Source organism: Prunus dulcis, chromosome 4, assembly GCF_902201215.1.
Source record: "Prunus dulcis chromosome 4, ALMONDv2, whole genome shotgun sequence".
NCBI lineage: Eukaryota > Viridiplantae > Streptophyta > Magnoliopsida > Rosales > Rosaceae > Prunus > Prunus dulcis.
In genome coordinates this window covers 9,584,794-9,606,707 of record NC_047653.1, presented here as the reverse complement: position 1 = coordinate 9,606,707, position 21,914 = coordinate 9,584,794, and the positions used below count along the sequence as shown (strand labels likewise).

Below are 21,914 nucleotides of genomic sequence, written 5' to 3'. Positions count from 1 at the left end.
TACATATTTTCTACACTCACAGTGTTTGTCAGCTCGCTATATAATCAACTTAAATTAATTAAATCCATCATGCAATGCATTTCCTTCCAATTTTTTGTGATAAACTAATAGACAATTGACTAAATAAGCATCCTCCAAAGTTTCAATAAAAATTTCCAAGTTTTTCTTACAATTTCCGTGGTTTTTATTCAATTTTTGTCGATATCGATAATATCCAGATATTTCCATCGAAATTTTCGTATTTTTGAACTATCGATATTTCCAATATCACCGATATTTTAGACCTGGGTTACAACAACAACAATCACCCAAAAAAAAAAAGCCCAAGAGGCTAGGCCCCTCCGCCTGGATCCCACATCAACCAAAAAACCAAAAGGTCATTTTAAAAAAATTAATAATAAATTAAACCAAAAAATTAAAAAAAGAGAGAGAACGAGCAATAGGGTGAGTTTTCAGAAAGAAGCCTGGAAGGTTCGCACTTCATGGTTGCAGCAGAGACTGCTAAAACGCTGTCGTTTCGATGCTCCTCTTGTTCTCATTAGCTTTTCCGGCGGTTTCTCAACGACCAATCACTGCTTTTATTCTTCGCTGCCAGTAGTGTACTACTGGACCATCTCACAACGTTTCAGGTACTTTTCTTCGTAACCCTTTGACTTCGTTACCATCTGTTTGGTTACCGAGAAAACAGAGACATGATTAATAGAAAAGGATTCAAGTCTTTTCCCTTTTGCGTTGTTTATCTGTGAAGAAAATATAATCTTTCTTTTCAATTGCTAATTCTAGGTAGAATATAGTTTCCCAAAAATGGTTCCATTGATTATTTTCTTCTTTGGGCTGTTTGGATCCCTTGAAAAACTTCTCTCTAGAAAGTAGAATTTCATGATATTTGTGAAGATCAATTAACAGAANTTGCATGCCTACATTACGAGTTTTTGTTTTTTGTTTTTAATTTTTCATCAAAATGTACAGTGACAAAAATGGGTTCGTCGCAGTCAAAGCCTCTCATACTGGCAAAGAAGCCAAAGCCGCAAGCAGTAGTTACAGATAGGATCAGTGAATTACCTGATGCAGTTCTTTGTCACATACTTTCCTTCCTTCCAACGAAACTTGCTGTGAGAACCAGCATTCTGTCTACAAGATGGAAGAACATATGGGCTTCTGTTCACAATCTAGACTTCGACGACGAATACGATCCCTGGATAGAGAGGGATGACTCTTTCTCGATGTTTGTCGACCGTGTACTTTCCTTTCGTGACTCAGCCGACATTCATAAGTTCCGTCTTCATTGTTCCGGTGTTAAGGATTTCTCTCGTATTGATGGTTGGATTCGCACTGCTATTGACCGTAATGCTGTTGAATTTGATCTTCGTGTTTACTCCTATTCCGATTTCCAGATTTTTGAGTTGCCTCAAAGCTTATTCATGTCCAAAACACTGGTGGTTTTGAAGCTAAATTCAGATTGTCTTAGATATGTTCCTCCTAAGTCAGGGTGTTTCCCAAGTCTCAAGTTCCTCCATGTTACAGGCGATTATCCTGCTGATGAATCAATAGAAAAGTTATTTTATTGCTGCCCTGTGCTTGAAGATTTGACTATAGATGGAGTTGTTAGACATGATGCAGATGTTTACATCTCTGCGCCTGAATTGAAGACGTTAAGAATAAGTTTAAGTGGTGAAGATTTTTCTCCTCAGAACAGTTTTTCTATAAATGCTCCAAAGCTTGAAAAACTTTATGTCATGGAGAATGGTTTGTCAAATTACATTGTGAAGAATCCGAAGTCCCTGGTCAAAGCCATTGTTAATCTCTATTCACATTATTCATGTTCACACCGTGACTTCTCTAAGTTTTCAAGTGCGCTTCTGGCAGGAATTTCCAATGTTAAATATTTATCTCTTTCAGCTCATTTGTTGAAGGTAAGCATGCCCTGACTTGTTCCTTTCATATTATTTGGTAGAAAGGACTGTAGGAAAGAAAGTAGGGATGGTCGGAAGAGTGGAAGGAAAGGTATGTATTCCCTTTGTTTGTAAAGTGGAAAATTGGAGGGGTGAGGCATGCATACAGGCCCATCTTTTAAATCCCTTCAAAGTTGGATAAAAGAGAGGAATGAAAGAAATGAATTTAGTAATTTGGTTTAGGTTTGGAACGAAAAATGAAGAAATAGAACAGTAATTATATACAGAAACCTTTTACCTACAAAACAAATGAGAAAAAGTTGTGCACCTTTCCTTCCATGATATAAACTATACTAGGGAAGAACCATCCTTGCATCTTGCATTTTTCCTTTCCTTTTACCCTATCCATTGATCTTATTAATCTTTATTTGTACCAGACATAGTTTGTAACTGAAAGCCTGTTTTTCAGTTTGGCAATTTATGATTTGAATTAGTATGTTGTGCACCAGCAATGTTTATTTTCTGCGAGAGTTTATGTTTGATCAATACTTTATCTTTCACAAAGGCTTGTAGTGTGCCTGCTTTTGATAATTTGAGCGAATTGAAGCTGGTTCTTCATAATTGCGACAATTGGGAATTGCTAACAGAGCTGCTCAAGAGATCACCTAATTTGGAGTATCTTGTCTTAGAACATAATGAAGTAAGATTTATTTCCCCTTGTGCTGCGTGATACTAACATGCAGCTCTTTACTGTGCTCATTTCATTCATTCTTTTACTGTCAGGTTGCGTGTACTATATACTCGGACGATGAAGAATACTTCGCGGAATACTTCGACCATGAATGGAATACACCAGAGACCGTGCCTGTTTGTTTGTCCGCCCACCTCAAGAGTATCACCATAAGGGGATTCAAGGGAGACTCTGATGAGATGGAAGCGGCGAAGTATTTGTTAGAGAAGGGTAAAGTTCTGAATAAGGTGACTATTTATGCTGGTGATTTGCTATGTAGAAGAGAGGAGTTAGACAAGGAACTTGAGTTGATTCGAAGGGGTTCGAGGACTTGTCGAGTTGAATTTTTCTGAGATGCAATTTCTAGCTTTTGCAACAATTGTGCTGTTGAAAAGTCCAATTCTGGGTTTTAGAAGGATTCTGTTGTCTTTTATTTCTTTTGGGCGACTAAAAGGATTATGTTATCAACAAAGTTGTAATATTTAGCAACCCTTTTTTTTTTTTTTTTTGTTGATATTAAGATGAGCCTATTTGCAGTTGTTTGTTTTCCGTTGCATAAATTTCCTATCCACTTTGTTTAGCTTCTGTAACGTTGAAATAGCAGAGCTCTTATATCGAATTGAGAGATAGACAAAAGGCTGGCTTCCTCAAGCTAGAAGTCCAAACCCACTTTTTTTTTGTTTTTTGTTACAAGCAATAATCTATTTTAATCTAATCTAAATTACTGGGGGCGGGATTCGAACTCAGATGCAGAGTGGGGTGCACATTCGTTCTAGCCAATTTGATTATGCCCACAACCACTTTTAATGTACTGTTGAGAACTTCTACAGCCGTAACTTAACTATCAAGTCATTTCAAATGATTTTTTCCGTAGATAAAACTCATAATTGGAATTTATGAATTCTTTCATGCTCGTCTCTTTACCATTTCATCACCAGTGAGACATATAAGTTTTAGCACTTTTATTATTTTTTTTTTAAAAGGTATATTTTAGTACTTTTCAAATCTTAATTCTTCAACCAGGGGTATGTCGGATTAATTTGCAGTCAAGAGCTCCTTGCTTTATGTTATATGCCCCAACGAAACCCTCCAAGGCCTAAACCCCAAAAACCCTTCAAATCCATCACCCATGTCTCCCTTCAGAACCCTCCTTTCCCACCACCACTCCTACTCTCTCCTTAAACCCCAAAACCCTCTTTCCATTTCCCAAATAACCCGCAAACCTTTCTCATTCTCCTCCATCTTCCAGAGATTCTATAGCTCACACCAGACTGAAAACCAAACCAAACCCAGAAAGCCTTTAGACCTTCTCTTCAAAGAGGCCGTAGAACTATCACCAAAACCCGAAAACTCCGAAAGCGAAGGTGAAACCGAAGACAGCCCATTGAAGAAGGGCTCGAGGGAGTTGGAGAAAGAAGTAAAGAGCTTGAAATCGAATTCGAATGGCGAAAACAAAGCGAAGAAGAGTGAAGTCGAACCTAAGAATTCTAAGGGTGAAACTGAAGACAGCCCATTGAAGAAGGGCTTGGGGGACTTGGAGAAAGAGGTAAAGAGCTTGAAATCGAATTCGAATGGCGAAAACAAAGCGAAGAAGAGTGAAGTCGAACCCAAGAATTCTAAGGCTATGGTCAGCTTGTACGAAGTGTTCACAAACAAGGCGGCGGCGGGGGATGAAAGGAAGTGGAAAGAGTTGACAAGAGAGAGATCAAATGTGTTTAAGGCTTTGTCGCAGGATATGGAAGTGGTTGTGAGCCATTTGTACAAAGAAGGGTACTTTAAAGATGCCAATTTCTTGTCTGTGAATGATGGTAGGTTGGATTTTAGTTGCTTTAACAATGGCTATGGCCGCGGTTTCGTAAAGTTTGCGGTGGAGAGGTTTGCCAAAGACAACCAAGTGATTGCAAAGTAAGTATTTTTATATGATTCTGTTTTTAATTCCATTCTCTTTTAGATTTATTTCTTAGCTCTATTTTCTTCTGTGTTTTCATGTTGGAGGAAAAAGAAGTGATTATGAAGGTCTACATTTTATAGTTGTTGTCCAATGTTCTTTCAATTCCTGGTAAATTGGTTTTCTTTTCCCTGTTTTCTGGTAATGTAAAATTCATCTCATATGATGCAAATGCAATCAATTGTCCCAGTTGTCTCTATGAGTGAAAGGCTTGTGTTTCTGAATCTTTCCGGTTGAAGCTTTAAACATTTTAATATGTAAATTATAAAGAGAGTAGAGAATGACACAATTTATAGCTTGATATTTTTAGCCACGGAGCTGAGCTTATGGGGATTTCCATCATTTCTCATTATTACACTTCTTAGTTTTCAATTTTCCAAAGGATATGTAACTTATACACTGTTATTAGTTGGATGGGCAATGCTGGGACTTATTTTGCTGGCCACTGCTTCACTAGAAGAGGAGCTGTGTTTTCTTTTTTCTTTGAGGGGGAAAATTGCATGAATGAAACATGGAGCTGGCAGAAATGCTATTCGTTGTTTCGATCTACATATGTTTGAAAAGGCTTATGTCAATGTTCTACTTTTTTGCCAAGGAAGCTATGCTAATTCTTTAGAAGTCCACGGGTTCATGATTGGCATTCAGTTGGCTGTACTATGAGTATGAAAGTGTACTCCATGATGTAAGTATGTTGGGATCAATATGGAGCTATATCTTCTAGCACATTGACTGGGAGAAACCACAAATTATGTGATTTCACTACCAATTTAGGACTACACTTTACATACAATGTCTAATCTTCACCAGATTGTCTTTAGTGAGACTAATTTGGTACTGCTTGATGATTGAGTTGAGAAATCGTACAGTGGAGGCCTAGGAAGAAAGAATATAAAAGATGATTTCAAAAAATCTTTTCGTTTGCCTACACGCACCATTCCAGCAGCCTTAAGAAGTACAGGAACCATTTAGACAATCTGACATCCTGCTTTAAACTTCAAGATTTACATTTGAGTTTTGTGGATTCAAGTTTATGAGTTCATGGTTTCATGGTTTCAACAAGTTGATTTATTTTTTGAATGTGTAATTTTTTTTTCATTTTTTTGTTGGTATTTCTCTTAATTTGATAGTCTCTTAATCAGTAATCTCCATCTGCTCTTGAAATTTTGTTTTTCAGATGGTTGTCAGGCTCTGACTTGAAAAAGGTGGCCCTTGTTGGTTGTCCTTCCCTTGCAAGAAAGAGTGTTTTCAGTGCTAAAAGATTGCGTAAATTTTTTGATATTCAAGAACATACTGTGAGTCAATTGTCCTATTAGTTTTTCTCTCTCACACTGACTTCATTTCACTCAATAAATTTAAATATTGTATAAATTTATTGTTTTGTGTTTTGGTCACCTTTAGGTTTGTAGCAAATGTGTCTTAAAACAATCATGCAACTTTGCGAATCAGAATGTGTGGAATAGAGGCGCCAAGAATTTGGATCTGGCTGATGTTATGAATACTATCACTTTATATGCTCTGGATGCTGTGCCTCCACAGCTGGTTGTGTCTGATGAAGTAAAGTCTTCTGTTAGTCGATTGCTCAAGGAGGTGTTGAGGCTAAGTAAAACCACTTCATGAGGCAAATTTACTATTTGCACGACATTGTTCAAGGTAGGTTGAGGCTTATTATTTTCGGTAATTGCGTTTTTTGGTTCCAATTTAGACTCCTTTTCTTCTGAACCTTGTTCCTTTTATATAGGGTGCACATGTGGGGGATCTGAAATAATCCAACCCAATTTGGGTAAAGTTTTCACTCTCCGTAGCGGGTTTGCACAGGTCCTGGAATTCGATGAAAGAGACTGTGTGGGGCTTCATATTCTATATCCTTGTCTTGATCAATGCTCAACCTGATGCCAAGAATAATGCATATCTCCAAGGTGACTTTCCCCATATTAATGTGAAACTGTTATCTTGGATGAACCATAAATCCTTAACACATTCTTAAATCCCTCAACAGATTTTGTATACCACCTTCAGTCTTACATTTGGGTTTGCTTGCACACAGTTACATTGCATGCATTTTTACTGGTTTTATGAATTTAGTTTCATCTAAGTTCTTGCTTGCTTCCTCTGGTCGCCAGTGCGTCCTGGAATCTCATATCTCACCGACCATATATTCTGTTCAGAAACAGCAGTTGAGTTCTCTTGAGCGCTAGACTGTCTTTGGTATTATATTTTTAAAAGGGTAAATTACTCAAATGGTCCTCAAATTTGTACCCGGTTTACATTTTGGTCCTTAAACTAAATTATTCGTTCAAATGGTCCACCAACTTTTTATTAATCGGCGCTTTAGTCCTACCGTTATATTTTCTGTTAAATTTAGCTATGTGAGCAACGCATGCTAGGAGTGGGCACAGTTCTGTTTGGACCAGTTTTTGCCTCAAATTAGAACCGATCCGGTACTATTCATCCAGTTTGGTTCGGTTCGGCTTTAATAAAAAAAAATTTCAAAAATTGTTCGATTTGGTTTGAACATGTTTCGGTTTCGGTTCGATTTTGAATTGGATTATAAAAATTATTTTTTAATACAATTCTCAACTGAAATATTATTTTTTTACTTAAAAATTAACAAATTATTCAATTTCATATAAAAATAAATATTAAAGTTAGAAAAAAGAGGTATTTTGAAATTGAACTTAGATAAATATTAGTTTATTTTTTTTGTGAAATTAAAAATATAGCTTTAAATATAAATATATTGAAATTATATATTTTTTTAATTTGACCGGTTCGGTTTGGCTTGGTTCGATTTTTGAAGACATGGAACTGGATCTGAAACAGGTCCAAATAGGTCCGGTTCAGTTTTTGACCAGTTGTTGACATTTTTGTCAACTCGATTTTTTTCTGGTGCGGTTCGACACGGATTTTCGGTTCGTCGGGTTGAGTGCCCACCTCTAGTGCATGCTACATTTTTTAGGGTAAATAAGACTTTTGACTTATGTATCACCCATTTATCACCACTGTATCAACGAGGTACCACTATTTTATCACCTATGTGTGTATCATTATTTTATCACTTATGTATATATCACAACTTTATCACCTGTTTGGGGAACATAGGATGGTTATAGACAGTTTTACCCTTACATTTGACGGTAACATTAACATAATGTAACGGTAGAATCAATGAAGTGATTAATATAGAGTTAATGAACCATTCGAACGAATAATTTAATTGAAAGACCAAAATGTAAATTAGTTATTAGTTTGAAGGTCATTTAAGTAATTTATCCTTTTAAAAATGTTTAGAGACCAAACCGCAGGATCAGTGCTTCCCCTCGGAGATGCATGAATCAATGAGGAGTATATTAATTTAGGCCGTCTGACAAATTTCTGTGATGTCATAATGTATTTCAATAAGATTGTTTCGAACTTTGTGTCCAAATGTTGATTTGATTAAGCATTACATATTGGGGGGTGGTTGACTCTGTCCCTTAACTACTCTTTTTGCAAGTCAAAATGCTGGTTTTAATAAGTGGGGTAGTAGAGTAGTCAGCAAGTTTTATCATTGTCAAATGTAATCTCTGAATGAATGATTTGGACTTGTGGAGGGCTTCGTATGTCGTAGTTATGCAAGTAAATGATCATGTTAGTGCAACAATCATGTGTTGAGGCCTAATTTAGTGATTTTGATTAGATTGGATTAGATTGAATAACTTGCTATATTCCAAGCATATTAAATGAAGAAATGGATTAGTGACGTAAGTAGTTTATCGTTTCCAATTTCAACAAAATATTATAATTTATCGATTTCGTACTACTTCATACTTTGAATTGTGTGAGTTAAACAATCTAATTTAATCTTAGGTACCAAACACGATCTCGGTGAATTGAATTTGAAGTCAGCTGTCAAGCCTCCTTATTTTGGAGAGTAGAATTGCTGGTTATTTTTCCTTAATTTAGCAACCAAAAGCTGAAATTCAATACAACTAAACGAAATTGTTATTTGACATGGTAATGTTTGTCAACAAAGACTTATAAGATTAATTAATTAATACAAATTAATTTAAGAAAAAGAACACTAGGAAGGAAGAGCGCTGACTGGTCTTAGCTCTATTTTTACACGTGCTCCGTTACAGAGTGGGGCCCTCAGGGTGGTGTTGTTGGCGTGGGGCCACGTGAAAGTGCTGTCCTCTCATGACGCATACTCAGAGGCTGGTCCCAGATCCTGACACGTGAGCCGGACTCTGACACGTGCAAGATTATATGCTCATTTGAAAACGAAAAATAATGAATACAAAAACGACGACTGGGTTTACTGTCGTAGACAGAGACGGTTAAGGGACCCGAGCGCAGAGCCTGGACACGTGTCGAGCGATGCAGCGTTTGTCACAGAGGTTGTAACGCGTAATCGGTTTTTTTTTTTTTTTTTTTTCTCTTCTCGGAAGGTAACGCTCCTATAACGTCATCGTTTTGGGGTCGACGTAATTGTCATGTATGAGAAGTGCCATGTGCATGCAGGTGCCAGGTGTTAACCTCCGATCCGATGCTGAGTAAATTTGTTTTGTACCCCAATCACATTGACGCTCATTTTTTTTTAACCTCTTTAGCTTCTTTTGTGAATACATAAAAGAATTTTAAAATATTTACGTAAGTAAAACAATAGTATCTGTATCGTTATCCTAGAAACACTCGACATTATATTTCAATAATTCAAATTGTCTCTTATCGAATTTGAACTTTAACAACACTATTGCTGCTGTACTATAACGTTCTATCTCTGTCAATTTTGTACACAACCTAAACAAAATTAAAGAAAATGAGCCAATAAATTATTAAAGGGCCCCATTTTTTTTTCCTCCTCAGATAAAAAGGGTCCCATTGTAAAAAATTACCTTCAAATTTCAGAATATTTGGGCAATGAAAAAATGTGTACATTTCCATATTTCCTTTTTGCGTTTCTTTTTCTTTTTCAACTAATGCATGGACCAAAAAGCCAAATACCCTCGTCCTTCCCTCCCTTTCTCTCCGTCTCAGAGCAGTAATGGCAGAGTCGTAAAATAACGATTAAATAGGACGAAATACAAGTCCTCCCCAAAGTTCTCTCATTTATATAAACCCCACACATATTCATGCTGCTTTCACTTCTTATTTTCCCGGGGTTTCATCAAAAGTAAGAAACACACAGCTTCTCCCCTTCCGATTTCGACACCGCTTTCCCGTCAGCCTCCTAACCCGACCCGATCGCACAAATATCCGATCCGATTCAGTGATCCTCCACGAAATTCAAGTCTCCGGCGGAGTGGAATTCACTCCAATTCTTCCCCCAAACGTATCGTCCGCGCCGGAGCTTATCTCAGGTTCCGAAGGCTCCGAATTCACATACTTTCATCTCAGCTCTCAGCTTACATTCTCCGCGTAACGGCGTCGTTGCGGTGCGGGGGGCGTTGGAGAGACGAGAGACTGATCGGAGATGACGTACGGGACTCGTATGCCGACGTGGAAGGAGAGAGAGAACAACAAGAGAAGAGAAAGAAGGCGAAGAGCTATAGCGGCGAAGATCTTTGCCGGTCTGAGAATGTACGGGAACTACAAGCTCCCCAAGCACTGCGACAATAATGAGGTCCTCAAAGCTCTCTGCGACGAGGCCGGTTGGACCGTCGAACCGGACGGCACCACTTACCGCAAGGTAAAAAAGGAGAAAAAAAACTCGATTTCTTATTTTACCGTTGTTAAATTGTTCATTAGCAGTATACACCATCAATATCTTTTCTTCTGATAAATTTTTACCGCGGTTGATTGATTCTTAGATAAACTTAAACAAACAGCTGAATTCGAACAGTAGTTATCGTTAGGCTTTTAGCTCCGGCGGACGGCTCAGTTAGCGGGAGTGCTAACATGAGCTGGCGAGCGATGCACGATAACAGGGGTTGGTTAGGAATTTTGATCATGCTGCCTTAGTGGCGCATTTTAGCAGAAGTATCTAACGTAAGCCGGACGCGGCGGCCCACGCTGGCCGGGGCGCTGTCTGGAGTCGAAGCAAAACGGCCTGTTTTGCTAAGATGCGCTGGTGTTACCGGCCCACATTAGCCGGGGTAAACAATCAGTGGGGTTAGATTCGGTCACCGGTGTACGTTACATCTAGTCAGCTCTGTTATTTTGTTTGTTGGCTTTAAGCCTTTAGCTCTTCTTTCTTTTACTTTTGCTTTCTTTGTATGATCGCTTTTCCGCGTGGAGCACTAGAGAAGCACTAGATTCTCTCTATGATTTCTTTGGCTCCCGATGACTCTGTTAATCTGCAACCCCTGTACCTACGTAGATCTCGAGGCGACGAAGATACCCTTTTTAATTCTTCTTTTTCAAAATTTGCGGCCCAAAATACCCACTTGGGTGTGGAAATTCGAGGCTTTTGAGGGGTACTTGTGTGCCATTTTAGTGAACTCTGATCTCTTTTTCTGTGTTGATAGATTTGGTTAGTAACCTTTTACTTTGTTTAGGAGAACACAGGCAGAGCCATTTCTGGGTTGTGCTCAGTTTTCCATTTTGGAGATTTCGTTTCTTATCACAAGTTCATAACTCACGGTTATTAAAAGTTAATAACTTCCTCTTTTTAGAGTCACAGTCACATTGTTTGTTTTTATATGGTACATTACAACTATACATCCTTTGTTAATTCCTCTACATTTAATAAAAGCTTTCTATTATCTTAAACAAAATTGCTTATAAATCTAGCTACTATTTTTCGTTTGGTGTTACGGTAATAGCAAGAGTTCCAACGGAAAGGAAAAGAAATGCCTATAAAGAGTACTTGGGTGTGTGCATATAATTGCACCTTACATGTGTAATTGAGTTCAGTCACCAAACCATCGAAAATGTTGGTTAATTGAAATGGTCCCCTAGAGGCAATACTGGTTAGGTGTTGAAATTTTCCCACTATGGTTTGGATTCAAGTCACGGTAGTGGTGTTAAGTCAGCAACTGGGGGTCAATTTTTCCCCTTGATTAATTCAATTTTAGATTCATGTCTCCACATCTGCCTTTCCAGCATCATAGGATGTTGCTGGTACATGGTTTCTAGAAGGTATCATGGTTGCTTTGGATTTTACATCGCTTGGGAAGTAAAGTAAATATGGCTGGCAACTCGGAGTGATCTGATAATGGTATAGTGACTGTTATACCTGAAATTTTTAGGACACCACTTTGCTTAGGTGTCCTCACGGTATTGCAAGAGAAATGAAGGTTGCCACCAACTGGGAATGTGTCTTATGACTTATCCCTGCATATGATATCATTACTTGATTCAGTGATATATTCCTTTTCTCCCTAAAAGAAAGCTGTAGCCTGTAGGTGCTAGCGCCCAAGCTGGCACCTTGATATGACCCTGAAGAATGGGAAAATAACTACGTGACAGAGCAATTTATTGTTATATTAGGTGAAACACAAGCAACAGATATATATGTATATGCATTTTCTTATGAATATGGACATACATTTAAGGCTGAAACAGATGAGGGTTCTTCTGTATTTGCTTTGTTATCAGCCTAATTTGTTCTTAATGAGCCTCTGACTATGGCTTTATGCAATTACTCTTGAACCTCATCATCTATTTTTGTTTTTTGTTATGTGCAACTTATCATCTTCAAATGTGTGCAGGGATGCAAGCCTGCTGAACGCATGGACGTGGTGGGTGGATCGACACTAGCTAGCCCATGCTCGTCTTACCACCCAAGTACTTGCGCTTCCTACAATCCAAGCCCAGGCTCTTCTTCCTTCCCAAGCCCGGCATCATCTTCCTATGCTGCTAATCAGAATGCCGATAGCAGGTCCCTTATCCCATGGCTCAAAAACCTCTCATCTGGATCCTCTTCAGCCTCCTCTTCTAAACTACCGAATCTCTACATCCATGGTGGCTCTATCAGTGCTCCTGTTACCCCTCCATTAAGCTCCCCAACTGCCAGAACACCCCGAATGAAAACTGACTGGGATGACCAGTCTGCTCGCCCAGGGTGGAGCGGGCAGCAATACTCCTTCCTGCCATCTTCTACTCCACCAAGCCCTGGACGGCAGATTGTTCCTGATCCAGAATGGTTTGCTGGGCTTCGGATCCCCCATGGACCAACTTCCCCAACATTTAGCCTTGTTGCTTTGAACCCATTTGGGTTTAAGGATGAGGCTTTAGCTGGTGGTGGATCTCGCATGTGGACTCCGGGGCAAAGCGGGACATGCTCTCCTGCCATTGCAGCCGGCTCTGATCACACTGCAGACATTCCAATGTCCGAGGTGATTTCTGATGAGTTTGCATTTGGATGCAACACAGCAGGGCTGGTTAAGCCATGGGAAGGAGAGAGGATTCACGAAGAGTGTGGATCAGATGATCTGGAGCTCACTCTTGGGAGCTCAAGAACCAGGTCTGTTGGTCTGTACATTTGATTTGCTAGATCAAATGGATTATTTGTTTGCTCACTTGAACCATATTATTTACAGGTAGAGGATTGCACAAAGTGACCGATCACTTGTCATCGAACTAACTCTGATTCCTTGTTTCTGCAATGCCAGATAAAGGAAAAGGAATCAAGGTGAGCACAACTGGTAGCTCCCTTTCATTTATTTTTTAGATTGTTTCTTTCTAGTTTTTAGTCATATTTAGTTAGTTATTTCAAGGAGTGGGATAGTTTTTTTACAACCTTTTCGTCATTGTCTCTCATTACCTAAATTTCACTGGAAAGGAGTGGTATGGCTCAATGATCAAAGGGGATTGAATTGGGCTTAATAGCTGCTCAAAATGGCCAAACCTTTTCCAACGAGTGAATAGATTATAGAGTGTCTCCTCTTTACCATTGGCTTTTGTACATTCTTTGACAGTATTGGTATGTGTTTGGCATGTTTTCTGTATGACAATTTGTTATTATAAAAAAAAGAAAAAGAAGTGCCTCTTACAATTTTATTAATATGAGAATTTGTCTGTTTGCCACTGAGAATCAAAGATATTGGAATGACCACACAGAGATATGTCGCTTTGAATATCTTCATTTTGTTATCTTTTGACCAATGAAAGCCCTTGGGGTTTTGGGAAAGTTCACCATGACATCTGGATGCGGTAGAAAAAAGCTTTCGTTGGGAAAAAAAAAAAAAAAAAGAGACACAAATTGAGACCCCATCCAAAGTTCATGGTCTAGCAAATTCTAATGTACAAACGTTTATACTCATTCATCAACCACACCACATTTGGCGACAAATGTAAATCACGACTTGAAAATATCAAGGCAATGGCATTTTTATTTTTACTTTTTTAAACTTGGTCTCAAATCCCCAAGGCACTATTAACTTGCCAAAGAATGCACTGGCCATATTAAGCGACGCAGTCAAACTGTCAACATGCATAAAATCTGCGGCTACATAACAACATTAATATTTCTACCAATAGCCCTTTGCCCCAATAGAAGAGAACTTCTGTGTAACATGTTTTATACACTTCTCAAGCGTTCTACTTGAAAGAAAACCATTACACTTCTCAAACGAAAAATATTAAAAAGAATATTTTTATATATCATCCCTCTAATAAAAGCAAAATTCATAATATTTTTATATATCACCCCTCTAATAAAAGCAAAATTCATAATATAATACACAATACGTAAATTTCATAATATGATATACAATTCGTTACGTAAATATGATACCCATAACATTTTCAGAACAGAACTTTTTCCCAAACAAATGTTCAACCTTAAACAAAGGGTCACCATGTATTTTAAATTTTAAAAACTTTAAATCTTTATTAAATTTGTCATTGGTCGGTGACGGCCTCTACATCCACCAACGGTGGGGACCAACATTCCCCCCTCTATCCTCAACTCCACACATCCCCACAACACAAATGACACATCCTTTTACCCCCTGCGTGGCATCAAAGGAAGCTATGTGCGCCCTACGCACCCTGCGCATTTTTCAGGCCACCAATCTCCTTTTTATTTCCTACTACTCCACACTTATTTGTTAACTTGCGATTCCCAAATCAAAAACCCTAATGGCCCAGCCCTTTCATTTTATATTTAGTTGATTCTTTAGAGCTTATAGAAGATTCAAGTTCTAATTTCCCCCTTCACAAACATCGTTTTCTCTTTTCAAAATCAGGATTTTTTTGACAGAAAACCCTAAAAGCTCGAAAGCTTTGATTTTCAAGCTCGGAATTGTAATTTCACGGTTTTGGGTCTGGTTGACATCATCAGAAGCTCGAAAAGATTTGTTTTTTCCATTACAAATATCAAACAGGTGGGGATTTTTTTTTACGATTTAAGATTGAAAACTCAAGTTCGAAAGCTCAAATTTCAAGCTTAAAATTGTTATCAAAACTCAAGAAAGCTCTGGTTTTCCATTATTAGAAGCTCAAATCAAAATCCTAATCTTACTGTTTCTGGGCCATGAAGAACTTGTGACTGTTTCAGAGGAACAACACAAAAAGCTTTCAACTTTTGCTGAAATGTCTGTGGAGAGGCCCTTCGAAGCTTGGGAGGAGGTTCAGCGCCATGGCCAGGACTTAGCGGACCGCCTCGCTCAGGGCTTCACGGGTTTGATTCAGTCCCACATCAGTACGCCGTCGTTCGCTTGGCCTAACCCTAACACGTCGAAGCTCTTCGATCTCGAGTTCCCGAACCAGAGTTTCGGCAAGAGAGACTTTGTTGGGTTGGTGGCCGAGAACTCCGGGATTAATGGGGTTTCCGCGATTCTCAATATCGGTAACAGGATCGGGCAAGTCGGGGCGGATTTCGGGGCGTGCTTGAATGGGATGGTTCAACAGTTCTTTAGGACCTTACCGGTACCGTTTAGGCATGATGAAAATGCTGCTATAGCGGCTGTTCGAATTGATTCGGATAAGGTTAGGCAGAGAGCAGATGCGAGTTTGAGTGGTAAGGAGGATTTGGGGCCATTGAAGGAACGCTTGAAGGATTTCAAGGTTGTGGAGAGTGATGGTGTCTCTGATGGTTTGGTGGATGAAGAACTTGCTGGCTTGAATCTAAGGTCCGCTGGTCTTCTGGGTAGACCACTGGTAAGTTTTTCATCTTAGCATTTTCATTTTGTTATTATTGTTGTTGTCATATGTATGATTATGATCATCATCTTTGTTTTTATCACTTGTTCCTCAAACAATTAGCTGCATTTTTTGGAGTTTTATATGTTTGTCTCGTTATTCTCTCGTCAAATTTCAAGCATAGATAAAAAGGAGTGCCTGAAATTTATATATGTTTGTCAATTTTGTTATTGCTGCAATAACAGGCTGCATTTTTTTTATTTTTTTTTGGGGTTGGGTGATGCTTGTCAAACTTTTACCATAGGCAAGGTCTAAAGAGCACCCGAAACTTCTACATGTGCATTTTTTTTAATTTGTCATTCTTATGGAGTGCAGGGGAGCATAAATACCTCAACAACTTATGATAGTAGAACACGTCAGCTAGAAAGTTCTTTCCTTGCAAGGGGAGATCTATGGAGAGTAGAGGCTTCGAGTGGCAGTTCCACATCTAGAAATGACAATTCATCACTCTTCCTTGTCCAGCTTGGGCCTGTACTCTTTGTTCGTGATGCGACACTTCTTCTTCCGGTGCATTTGTCAAAGCAACACTTGCTTTGGTATGGCTATGATAGGAAGGTATGATTAAATTCATTTGACTAATGGTTTTCTGTTACGTGACAACCAGTTCTTTATCAAACATAATCATAAACATGAATATGAATACTATCTATCTAGAATTAGCATTAAAGTTTGTTTTATGTTTGAGTTGTGCTCTACTTATCTCTTTTTTTTTTTCCCCAAAATCGTATGATCCGTAAACTTGACTGTTTGGAATAGCTTTTCTACCTTGCATTTATACTTGATTGTTTCCATGCATCATTTTTTTCAATGCATCAGCAACAGCATAAGAAAGGAATATTCTTTTACGTAACTGTTTCTTTTGTAAGTCAAAGTCTCATTAGAAGGGACCAGAGGGACACCATCCAAATGCACCAGAAGTACTGTAGAAGAGGAAAACCATGTAAGTATAAAAAAGCCTACAAGAGAGAGAAACAAATTGTGTGGACTATGTGGTGGGACTAATCAAACTGGTTCTCAACAATTGCCAATCAAAACCTTAAGAGAACTTTTAGTTCCTTCAAAAGCCCAACCGTTACCCTCCAACCTGCCAGATTGGTTCTACAATAGAGAGGATTGAATCTGGTAGTCTCTTAAAAGAGCACACAAAGTGACTTCTTAATTGTTTGCTCCTCAATATTAAGGAATGTTTAGTTTCTTAGAAAGCCGGACACTTATACTCGAACCAAGGGAACTACAAAAGATATAAAATGCAACATCTAATGCCTTGTGCTTATTTTCCCCAACAAAATGACAATGCACCCTACTGCATCTTTCCTTGGCAGCACGTAATATTTCCAAAAATTTAAGACAATTAGGTCTTTCAAATAGTACATTAAAGTCGATCATACTTAGCTACTAATTCCATTCTGTTGATGATTTCTTATCCTTCGGATGCTTTTTATGATTTATTTTGCTGATATTTTCACTTCTTTTTTTATCCTTAGTGTTGTTGTCATGGTAGGTCTATATCATGTATAGCAGCTTGATTCTTTCCTTGCTGTGTTCTCATATGCACATTTGTTTTAATTTTTAGAATGGGATGCATTCCCTTTGTCCGGCCGTGTGGTCAAAACACAGAAGGTGGCTCTTAATGTCAATGGTCTGCCTGAATCCATTAGCCTGTGTAAGTTGATTTCTGCGTCTTCGTATATTTGTTTTTCAGTGTCAGCACTATTATCAGGCTTTTGGGGTTGATTCTCATACGCTCTCTCTCTCTCTCTCTCTCTCTCTCTCTCTCTCTCTCTCTGTGCAGTCATTTGTTGATTTACAGTTTCCAAACGGGCAATTTACATTTATATCTGGTGAAGGGCTTTCCACAAGTGCTTTCTTACCTCTGTGTGGAGGCCTTCTACAAGCTCAAGGTCAATATCCTGGAGAAATGAGATTCAGTTTCTCTCGCAAGGTTAGATTGCAAACTAGTAATCTTCTTTAACAAATCATTGTAGTAGTGTTCTCATTTTATATCAGAATGGTCTTATACACACTAGTATTCTCATTAGTTAGTCTTCTTGCTTTAAAAGAATTAAGATAGTTTAAATGTTTCTCAGAATAAGTGGGGAACACGCATCACCCCAATGATACAATGGCCAGACAAGTCTTTTACACTGGGTCTATCACAAGCCTTGGCTTGGCAGAGATCTGGTCTCATGGTGAGGCCTACAATTCAGTTCAGGTTAGGTTTTTTTGCCGTCTCTCTATTAGTAAAGCTGTACATTATTGTCTTTCCATTATTCATTGTTAATACTTGTCTCTAAAATGTTTAACAATGCAGTGAAATGAATGTAACTGTTAATTTTCTGAATCTCATTTTAATATAATGTTAACCTAGAGTACTACTATATGCTTCTGGTCTCGGCGCACTTTGTCTCACAAATAAAAAGCTGCGCTGAAAAAAAAAAAGAGAAAACAAAAAAGAAAAAACACAAACGTAATATTTTTTCCTAAGAGGGCTAGGAGGTCTGGAGGAGTCGGTCTTTGAAGCCACTGATTGGTCCTAGGAGGTATTTTCCTTTTGTTCTATGATTTTATGGGTGGGTTGGTTGGGCCAAAGCATATTCTCAAGTTGAATTGGGGCTAACGAGAGTAATTTAGTGATATTTCATAGATAACACAGGTGATGTATGCATGTGTTGCATGTCTAGATACTGTAGGAAATTGATTGAAATTTTGGGATTTTTGACATGGGCACGTTCAGCATTGGAGGAATAGATGAGGTAAAATTGGTATTCAGCAGTCTCTCCAAAGTCAAATTGTTTAGTGAGCACAATTCTTTTACCCCATAATATTTTAAGGTCCCTGTTGCACTTCTAATGCAATGTGTGAATATTTTAAATCAGCATGTTGTAAATTACTTTCTTACATCCGTGTCGAGCTTGTGCACATCAATTGTATTAGCATCTTGTAACTGGGTCAAGTAGTACATGCACATCCTTCCTGCGTCTTCACTTGTGCTTCAACAGTCATCATACTTGGTGTTGACTTGTTTCATGAAATTTTACAATGGTCAGTTTATGCCCCACTTTTGGTGGAAGCAATCCTGGTTTGCGGGCAGAACTCATTCACTCAGTGAAGGAGGAGCTCAACCTGATATGTGGTTGTGCATTCACACCACATCCTTCTGTGTTTGCTTCAATATCTGTAAGTTATTACTGGCACCAGTGTATATTTTATAATTTTCAGCCTTTACCTATAGGTCTCTGGGCTCATTTGTCACAATATCTAGAACAAGCTTTGTGGCCTTTGATATACTGAAGTTTTTATTTTTATGTAAACATCTCAAAGAAATTTTTTTTCTTTTCATGATTTCCAAGTAAAAAACAAAAGTTATTAGGAGGTTCTAGGATTTTTTTTGTTTCTTACTGTCTTCTTCTTCTGCTTCTTTATGTGGTCTGGCATGTTCAGGTTGGCAGATCCAAGTGGAATGGAAATGTTGGGAACTCGGGGCTAGTTTTTAGAGTGGATACCCCGCTTACCAATGTTGATCGACCTTCCTTCTCTGTTCAGTTAAACAATGTCCTTGAGTTTTGATTGTTTTGGCTCCATAGTCTGCAAATGCAAGTGTATATAGTCTCAAGCTCTGAAATACAATACCACATGTGAATATGTGAATGTTCTGCTAATTATACAAATGTTCCCTGTTTTTCCTGTATTTGGGAGCGGTTTTTTTTTTTTTTTTTTTTTTTTTTTTTTTCCTTTCTTTCTGACCAGCTGCTTATTTTCTTTTGTAATTTTTGCTGTATAATTTTTTCTTTGCATGTAATTTTTATAAATTTAAAATTCGGGCCGCCTCCTAAAGAAAATATTTTTTTCATTATGGTTGTCTTCAGATATGCCTTCGTACCAGAAAGATGAATTGAAATATTCAGTAAAGTAATGAACTGAAGTATTCATTAAATTGCAAGATAATTAATCTGAGTTCGAGTTAGGAACTATTTACACACTACATTTGAACTCGAGTTCGAGTTTTCCATTTCCTAATATTCTTTGATGGAGTTTCCCATTTTTTAGTGTTATTTTCTTTTTGGCAAGGTAATTCCCAAGTCAGTATCTTAGGTTGGGCAATGATTAATTTCATTCAAAAAGTTTGAGAAAATAAAAAATGAGAGAGAATTCAGAAGACGCTTATTCATGCTTGCATTTCCATTGTAATTAATGGTACATATTTAGAAACACTTAGCTGCTATATCCTCATAATCTTCCATGGAAACACTTCGCTGGTTTTGTGCCAGAAGATGATGTTTGAGTGATTAACTTTTTAAACCAATTTTGGGTCTTCCCCTTGGGACAGTTATAGGTCTAAAGAAGGCTAGGATAAACACCTACTCTGTCAAGAATGGCATAATGCTTGTCCACAAATATTGTTCTCCTCCAATACCATACAAACCTTCTCAGCTGAGGATTCTCAGATTGAAGCACTAATGATCCAGCATATATTTGAGGTATGCCTGCAACAGATTGGAACTCTGCTCTTTGTTCTAGTATCACCTTCAAGCAGGCAGTTGGCTCAAGTCCTTCAATGTGATCCCTCATTTTTATGTCCAGAAATTGGGTTTCTGATTGTAAACCAGCAATAAGAGGAGCACTTCTAAGAAAGGTTTCGATGACACGAATTGGCCCTCTTTTGAATTGCAGCATGCAGGGATAGCTTGAACTAGCAGTGACAATACCATTTGCTGACAAGAACTCTTACCCTTACCTTGATGCACAAGAAATGGTAAAGTCATAATAATGGATTTGCAATTAGGTTACAAAAAAATGAGACATAAGCATTGCAATATTGGCTATACAGATTTTAACGGAAGCTCAAGGTTGATCAAAAATCATACCTGAAAGACACCTAGTTTGTGATTGTATTCGGATTCAGGCATGGTCAATGAAACAGCAAGCTGCAGTTTGCGATTATAAGTTATAACACGGTCACCATGGTCACCTGAAAACGACATGAGGGGAACAAAAGCTACAGGACTTGATTTGGTGTAATCAGAGTTCAGGGTCTCCGTGGTCTGAATTGAGTTCTGAACTAGGTGTTTCATAACAAATCCACTCAGTACAAACCCAGAATGCCAGAATTCCAAAAAGCATGGAACAAACATAGATTGACCTGAAGAAGGCCAAACCTACTTTCACTGCAAGTGACTTTTGGGCTTGCAAGCGCTCAGATACAGCTAAAGTGACATTTGTAGATGTGACACTCCACATTCTCAGCAGTTTTTTCATCAAATACCCTCTAATGAGCCTCAAGAGTTTGAAATGGAAACAACAAGAGCATGAAGGAAAAATAGAATAACCGAATTGGAAAAGTGAAGAGGCTGACCATTAGACTAAGTTGAAATCCTATGATTTTCATCAGAAACACCACAATGAAGGCCAAAATGTTCAAAGGAAATGGATTATAGCTTCCTAATAGAGAGTTAGCAAAATCCTTGCATACCCTGTCATCTATGTGAAGCGAAGGAAATGGATTACCAGATTTTCTGCATACCCTTTCATTTTCTGGCCAAGGACTTTTAGCTTCATATCTTCTTTCTTCAATTGCATTGTTGTCACTTGAATCCAAACTAAAACTCCTTACTTCTCCATGTTCACTTAGCTAACCCCGAGCAAGATTCGCATAAAAAAGGATAGTTTTCGGCGTTCTCCGGTCCTTGATCACCTTGTCAGGCCCCATCTAGAGCCAATTTGAGAATAGAACATTTCAACATATTGAACAATCTTTGTGGTTCCACATCACATTTGGGTTCAAACCCCACAAAAACCATCCTGGGTCTGTGAGAACCCATGATCACCATTATCAGCAAGTTCAGCTTGAAGAATTCTTGGCTCTTCTATGGGGATGAATTGGAACAAAAGATTACAACAAGGCAGAGGCACTGGTGAGTGAAAAGGACCGCAACCTACTTGACTGTAGGAAGGACAATTTATAGGCGGGAAGTGATGACTTGGCACTAACTGTTATTTCTCGGGATGCTAAAAACAAGTCGGCTGTTCAGATTGGATGGTGCAACAACCAGTAGGAAGAGCTTTTGGGGTCTAATTCTGCAAAGATAAAGTTGCAGCGTGACACATTCAACACTACACTTGTTTACTGGCACACCTACCCAGGTGTATGCCCAACTAGCTAAATTAGCAATCTCTAAATTTTATTTTGGGTTTTTAGTTCTAATGGTCTTTGAATTTTGACCCAATTTGCATTTTAATCCCTCAATTTCCAAAATCGTTCCTATGGTCCTTCAACTTC

At 38.3% G+C, this 21,914-nt stretch overlaps 4 protein-coding genes across 6 annotated transcripts; all 4 read left to right on the top strand.

The window, feature by feature from the left end:
- The first annotated feature begins 444 nt into the window (after positions 1 to 444).
- LOC117623787 (F-box/LRR-repeat protein At4g14103-like) lies at positions 445 to 3,137 on the top strand. The gene is made up of 4 exons (XM_034354765.1): positions 445 to 629; positions 970 to 1,913; positions 2,458 to 2,592; positions 2,676 to 3,137. The coding sequence occupies exons 2-4, from the start codon at positions 978 to 980 to the stop codon at positions 2,973 to 2,975; spliced, it is 1,371 nt and encodes a 456-aa protein (XP_034210656.1). The 5' UTR covers positions 445 to 629; positions 970 to 977; the 3' UTR covers positions 2,976 to 3,137.
- A 519-nt stretch (positions 3,138 to 3,656) lies between these two features.
- On the top strand, positions 3,657 to 6,662 carry LOC117625009. Its single transcript, XM_034356562.1, has 4 exons — positions 3,657 to 4,527; positions 5,745 to 5,862; positions 5,969 to 6,220; positions 6,309 to 6,662. The coding sequence occupies exons 1-3, from the start codon at positions 3,752 to 3,754 to the stop codon at positions 6,185 to 6,187; spliced, it is 1,113 nt and encodes a 370-aa protein (XP_034212453.1). The 5' UTR covers positions 3,657 to 3,751; the 3' UTR covers positions 6,188 to 6,220; positions 6,309 to 6,662.
- Positions 6,663 to 9,635: 2,973 nt separating this feature from the next.
- Positions 9,636 to 13,498, top strand: LOC117626629 (BES1/BZR1 homolog protein 4-like). The gene is made up of 3 exons (XM_034358407.1): positions 9,636 to 10,238; positions 12,202 to 12,956; positions 13,033 to 13,498. The coding sequence occupies exons 1-3, from the start codon at positions 10,023 to 10,025 to the stop codon at positions 13,034 to 13,036; spliced, it is 975 nt and encodes a 324-aa protein (XP_034214298.1). The 5' UTR covers positions 9,636 to 10,022; the 3' UTR covers positions 13,037 to 13,498.
- Positions 13,499 to 14,449: 951 nt separating this feature from the next.
- LOC117625691 lies at positions 14,450 to 19,325 on the top strand. 3 transcript variants are annotated; one of them, XM_034357223.1, is made up of 8 exons: positions 14,452 to 14,820; positions 14,976 to 15,595; positions 15,953 to 16,192; positions 17,211 to 17,300; positions 17,430 to 17,579; positions 17,725 to 17,849; positions 18,685 to 18,814; positions 19,079 to 19,325. In XM_034357223.1, exons 2-8 carry the CDS (start codon positions 15,029 to 15,031, stop codon positions 19,202 to 19,204), a joined length of 1,428 nt encoding a protein of 475 aa, XP_034213114.1. In that variant the 5' UTR covers positions 14,452 to 14,820; positions 14,976 to 15,028; the 3' UTR covers positions 19,205 to 19,325. The 3 variants fall into 3 exon arrangements, with proteins under 3 accessions (XP_034213115.1, XP_034213114.1, XP_034213113.1); XM_034357222.1 differs by having other exon boundaries at positions 14,931 to 15,595; XM_034357224.1 differs by lacking the exon at positions 19,079 to 19,325 and having other exon boundaries at positions 14,450 to 15,595; positions 18,637 to 18,721.
- Positions 19,326 to 21,914: the final 2,589 nt, after the last annotated feature.

Bases quoted from the DNA above. Each gene is read 5' to 3' on its own strand.
- LOC117625691 (XM_034357223.1), top strand. From the start codon at position 15,029: ATGTCTGTGGAGAGGCCCTTCGAAGCTTGGGAGGAGGTTCAGCGCCAT. The intron at 17,580-17,724 runs GTTAGATTGCAA...AATGTTTCTCAG, and splicing joins GATTCAGTTTCTCTCGCAAG to AATAAGTGGGGAACACGCAT. The intron at 17,850-18,684 runs GTTAGGTTTTTT...TACAATGGTCAG, and splicing joins AGGCCTACAATTCAGTTCAG to TTTATGCCCCACTTTTGGTG.
- LOC117626629 (XM_034358407.1), top strand. From the start codon at position 10,023: ATGACGTACGGGACTCGTATGCCGACGTGGAAGGAGAGAGAGAACAAC. The intron at 10,239-12,201 runs GTAAAAAAGGAG...AAATGTGTGCAG, and splicing joins ACGGCACCACTTACCGCAAG to GGATGCAAGCCTGCTGAACG.
- LOC117623787 (XM_034354765.1), top strand. From the start codon at position 978: ATGGGTTCGTCGCAGTCAAAGCCTCTCATACTGGCAAAGAAGCCAAAG. The intron at 1,914-2,457 runs GTAAGCATGCCC...TCTTTCACAAAG, and splicing joins TTTCAGCTCATTTGTTGAAG to GCTTGTAGTGTGCCTGCTTT. The intron at 2,593-2,675 runs GTAAGATTTATT...TTTTACTGTCAG, and splicing joins TTGTCTTAGAACATAATGAA to GTTGCGTGTACTATATACTC.
- LOC117625009 (XM_034356562.1), top strand. From the start codon at position 3,752: ATGTCTCCCTTCAGAACCCTCCTTTCCCACCACCACTCCTACTCTCTC. The intron at 4,528-5,744 runs GTAAGTATTTTT...TTTGTTTTTCAG, and splicing joins GACAACCAAGTGATTGCAAA to ATGGTTGTCAGGCTCTGACT. The intron at 5,863-5,968 runs GTGAGTCAATTG...GGTCACCTTTAG, and splicing joins TTGATATTCAAGAACATACT to GTTTGTAGCAAATGTGTCTT.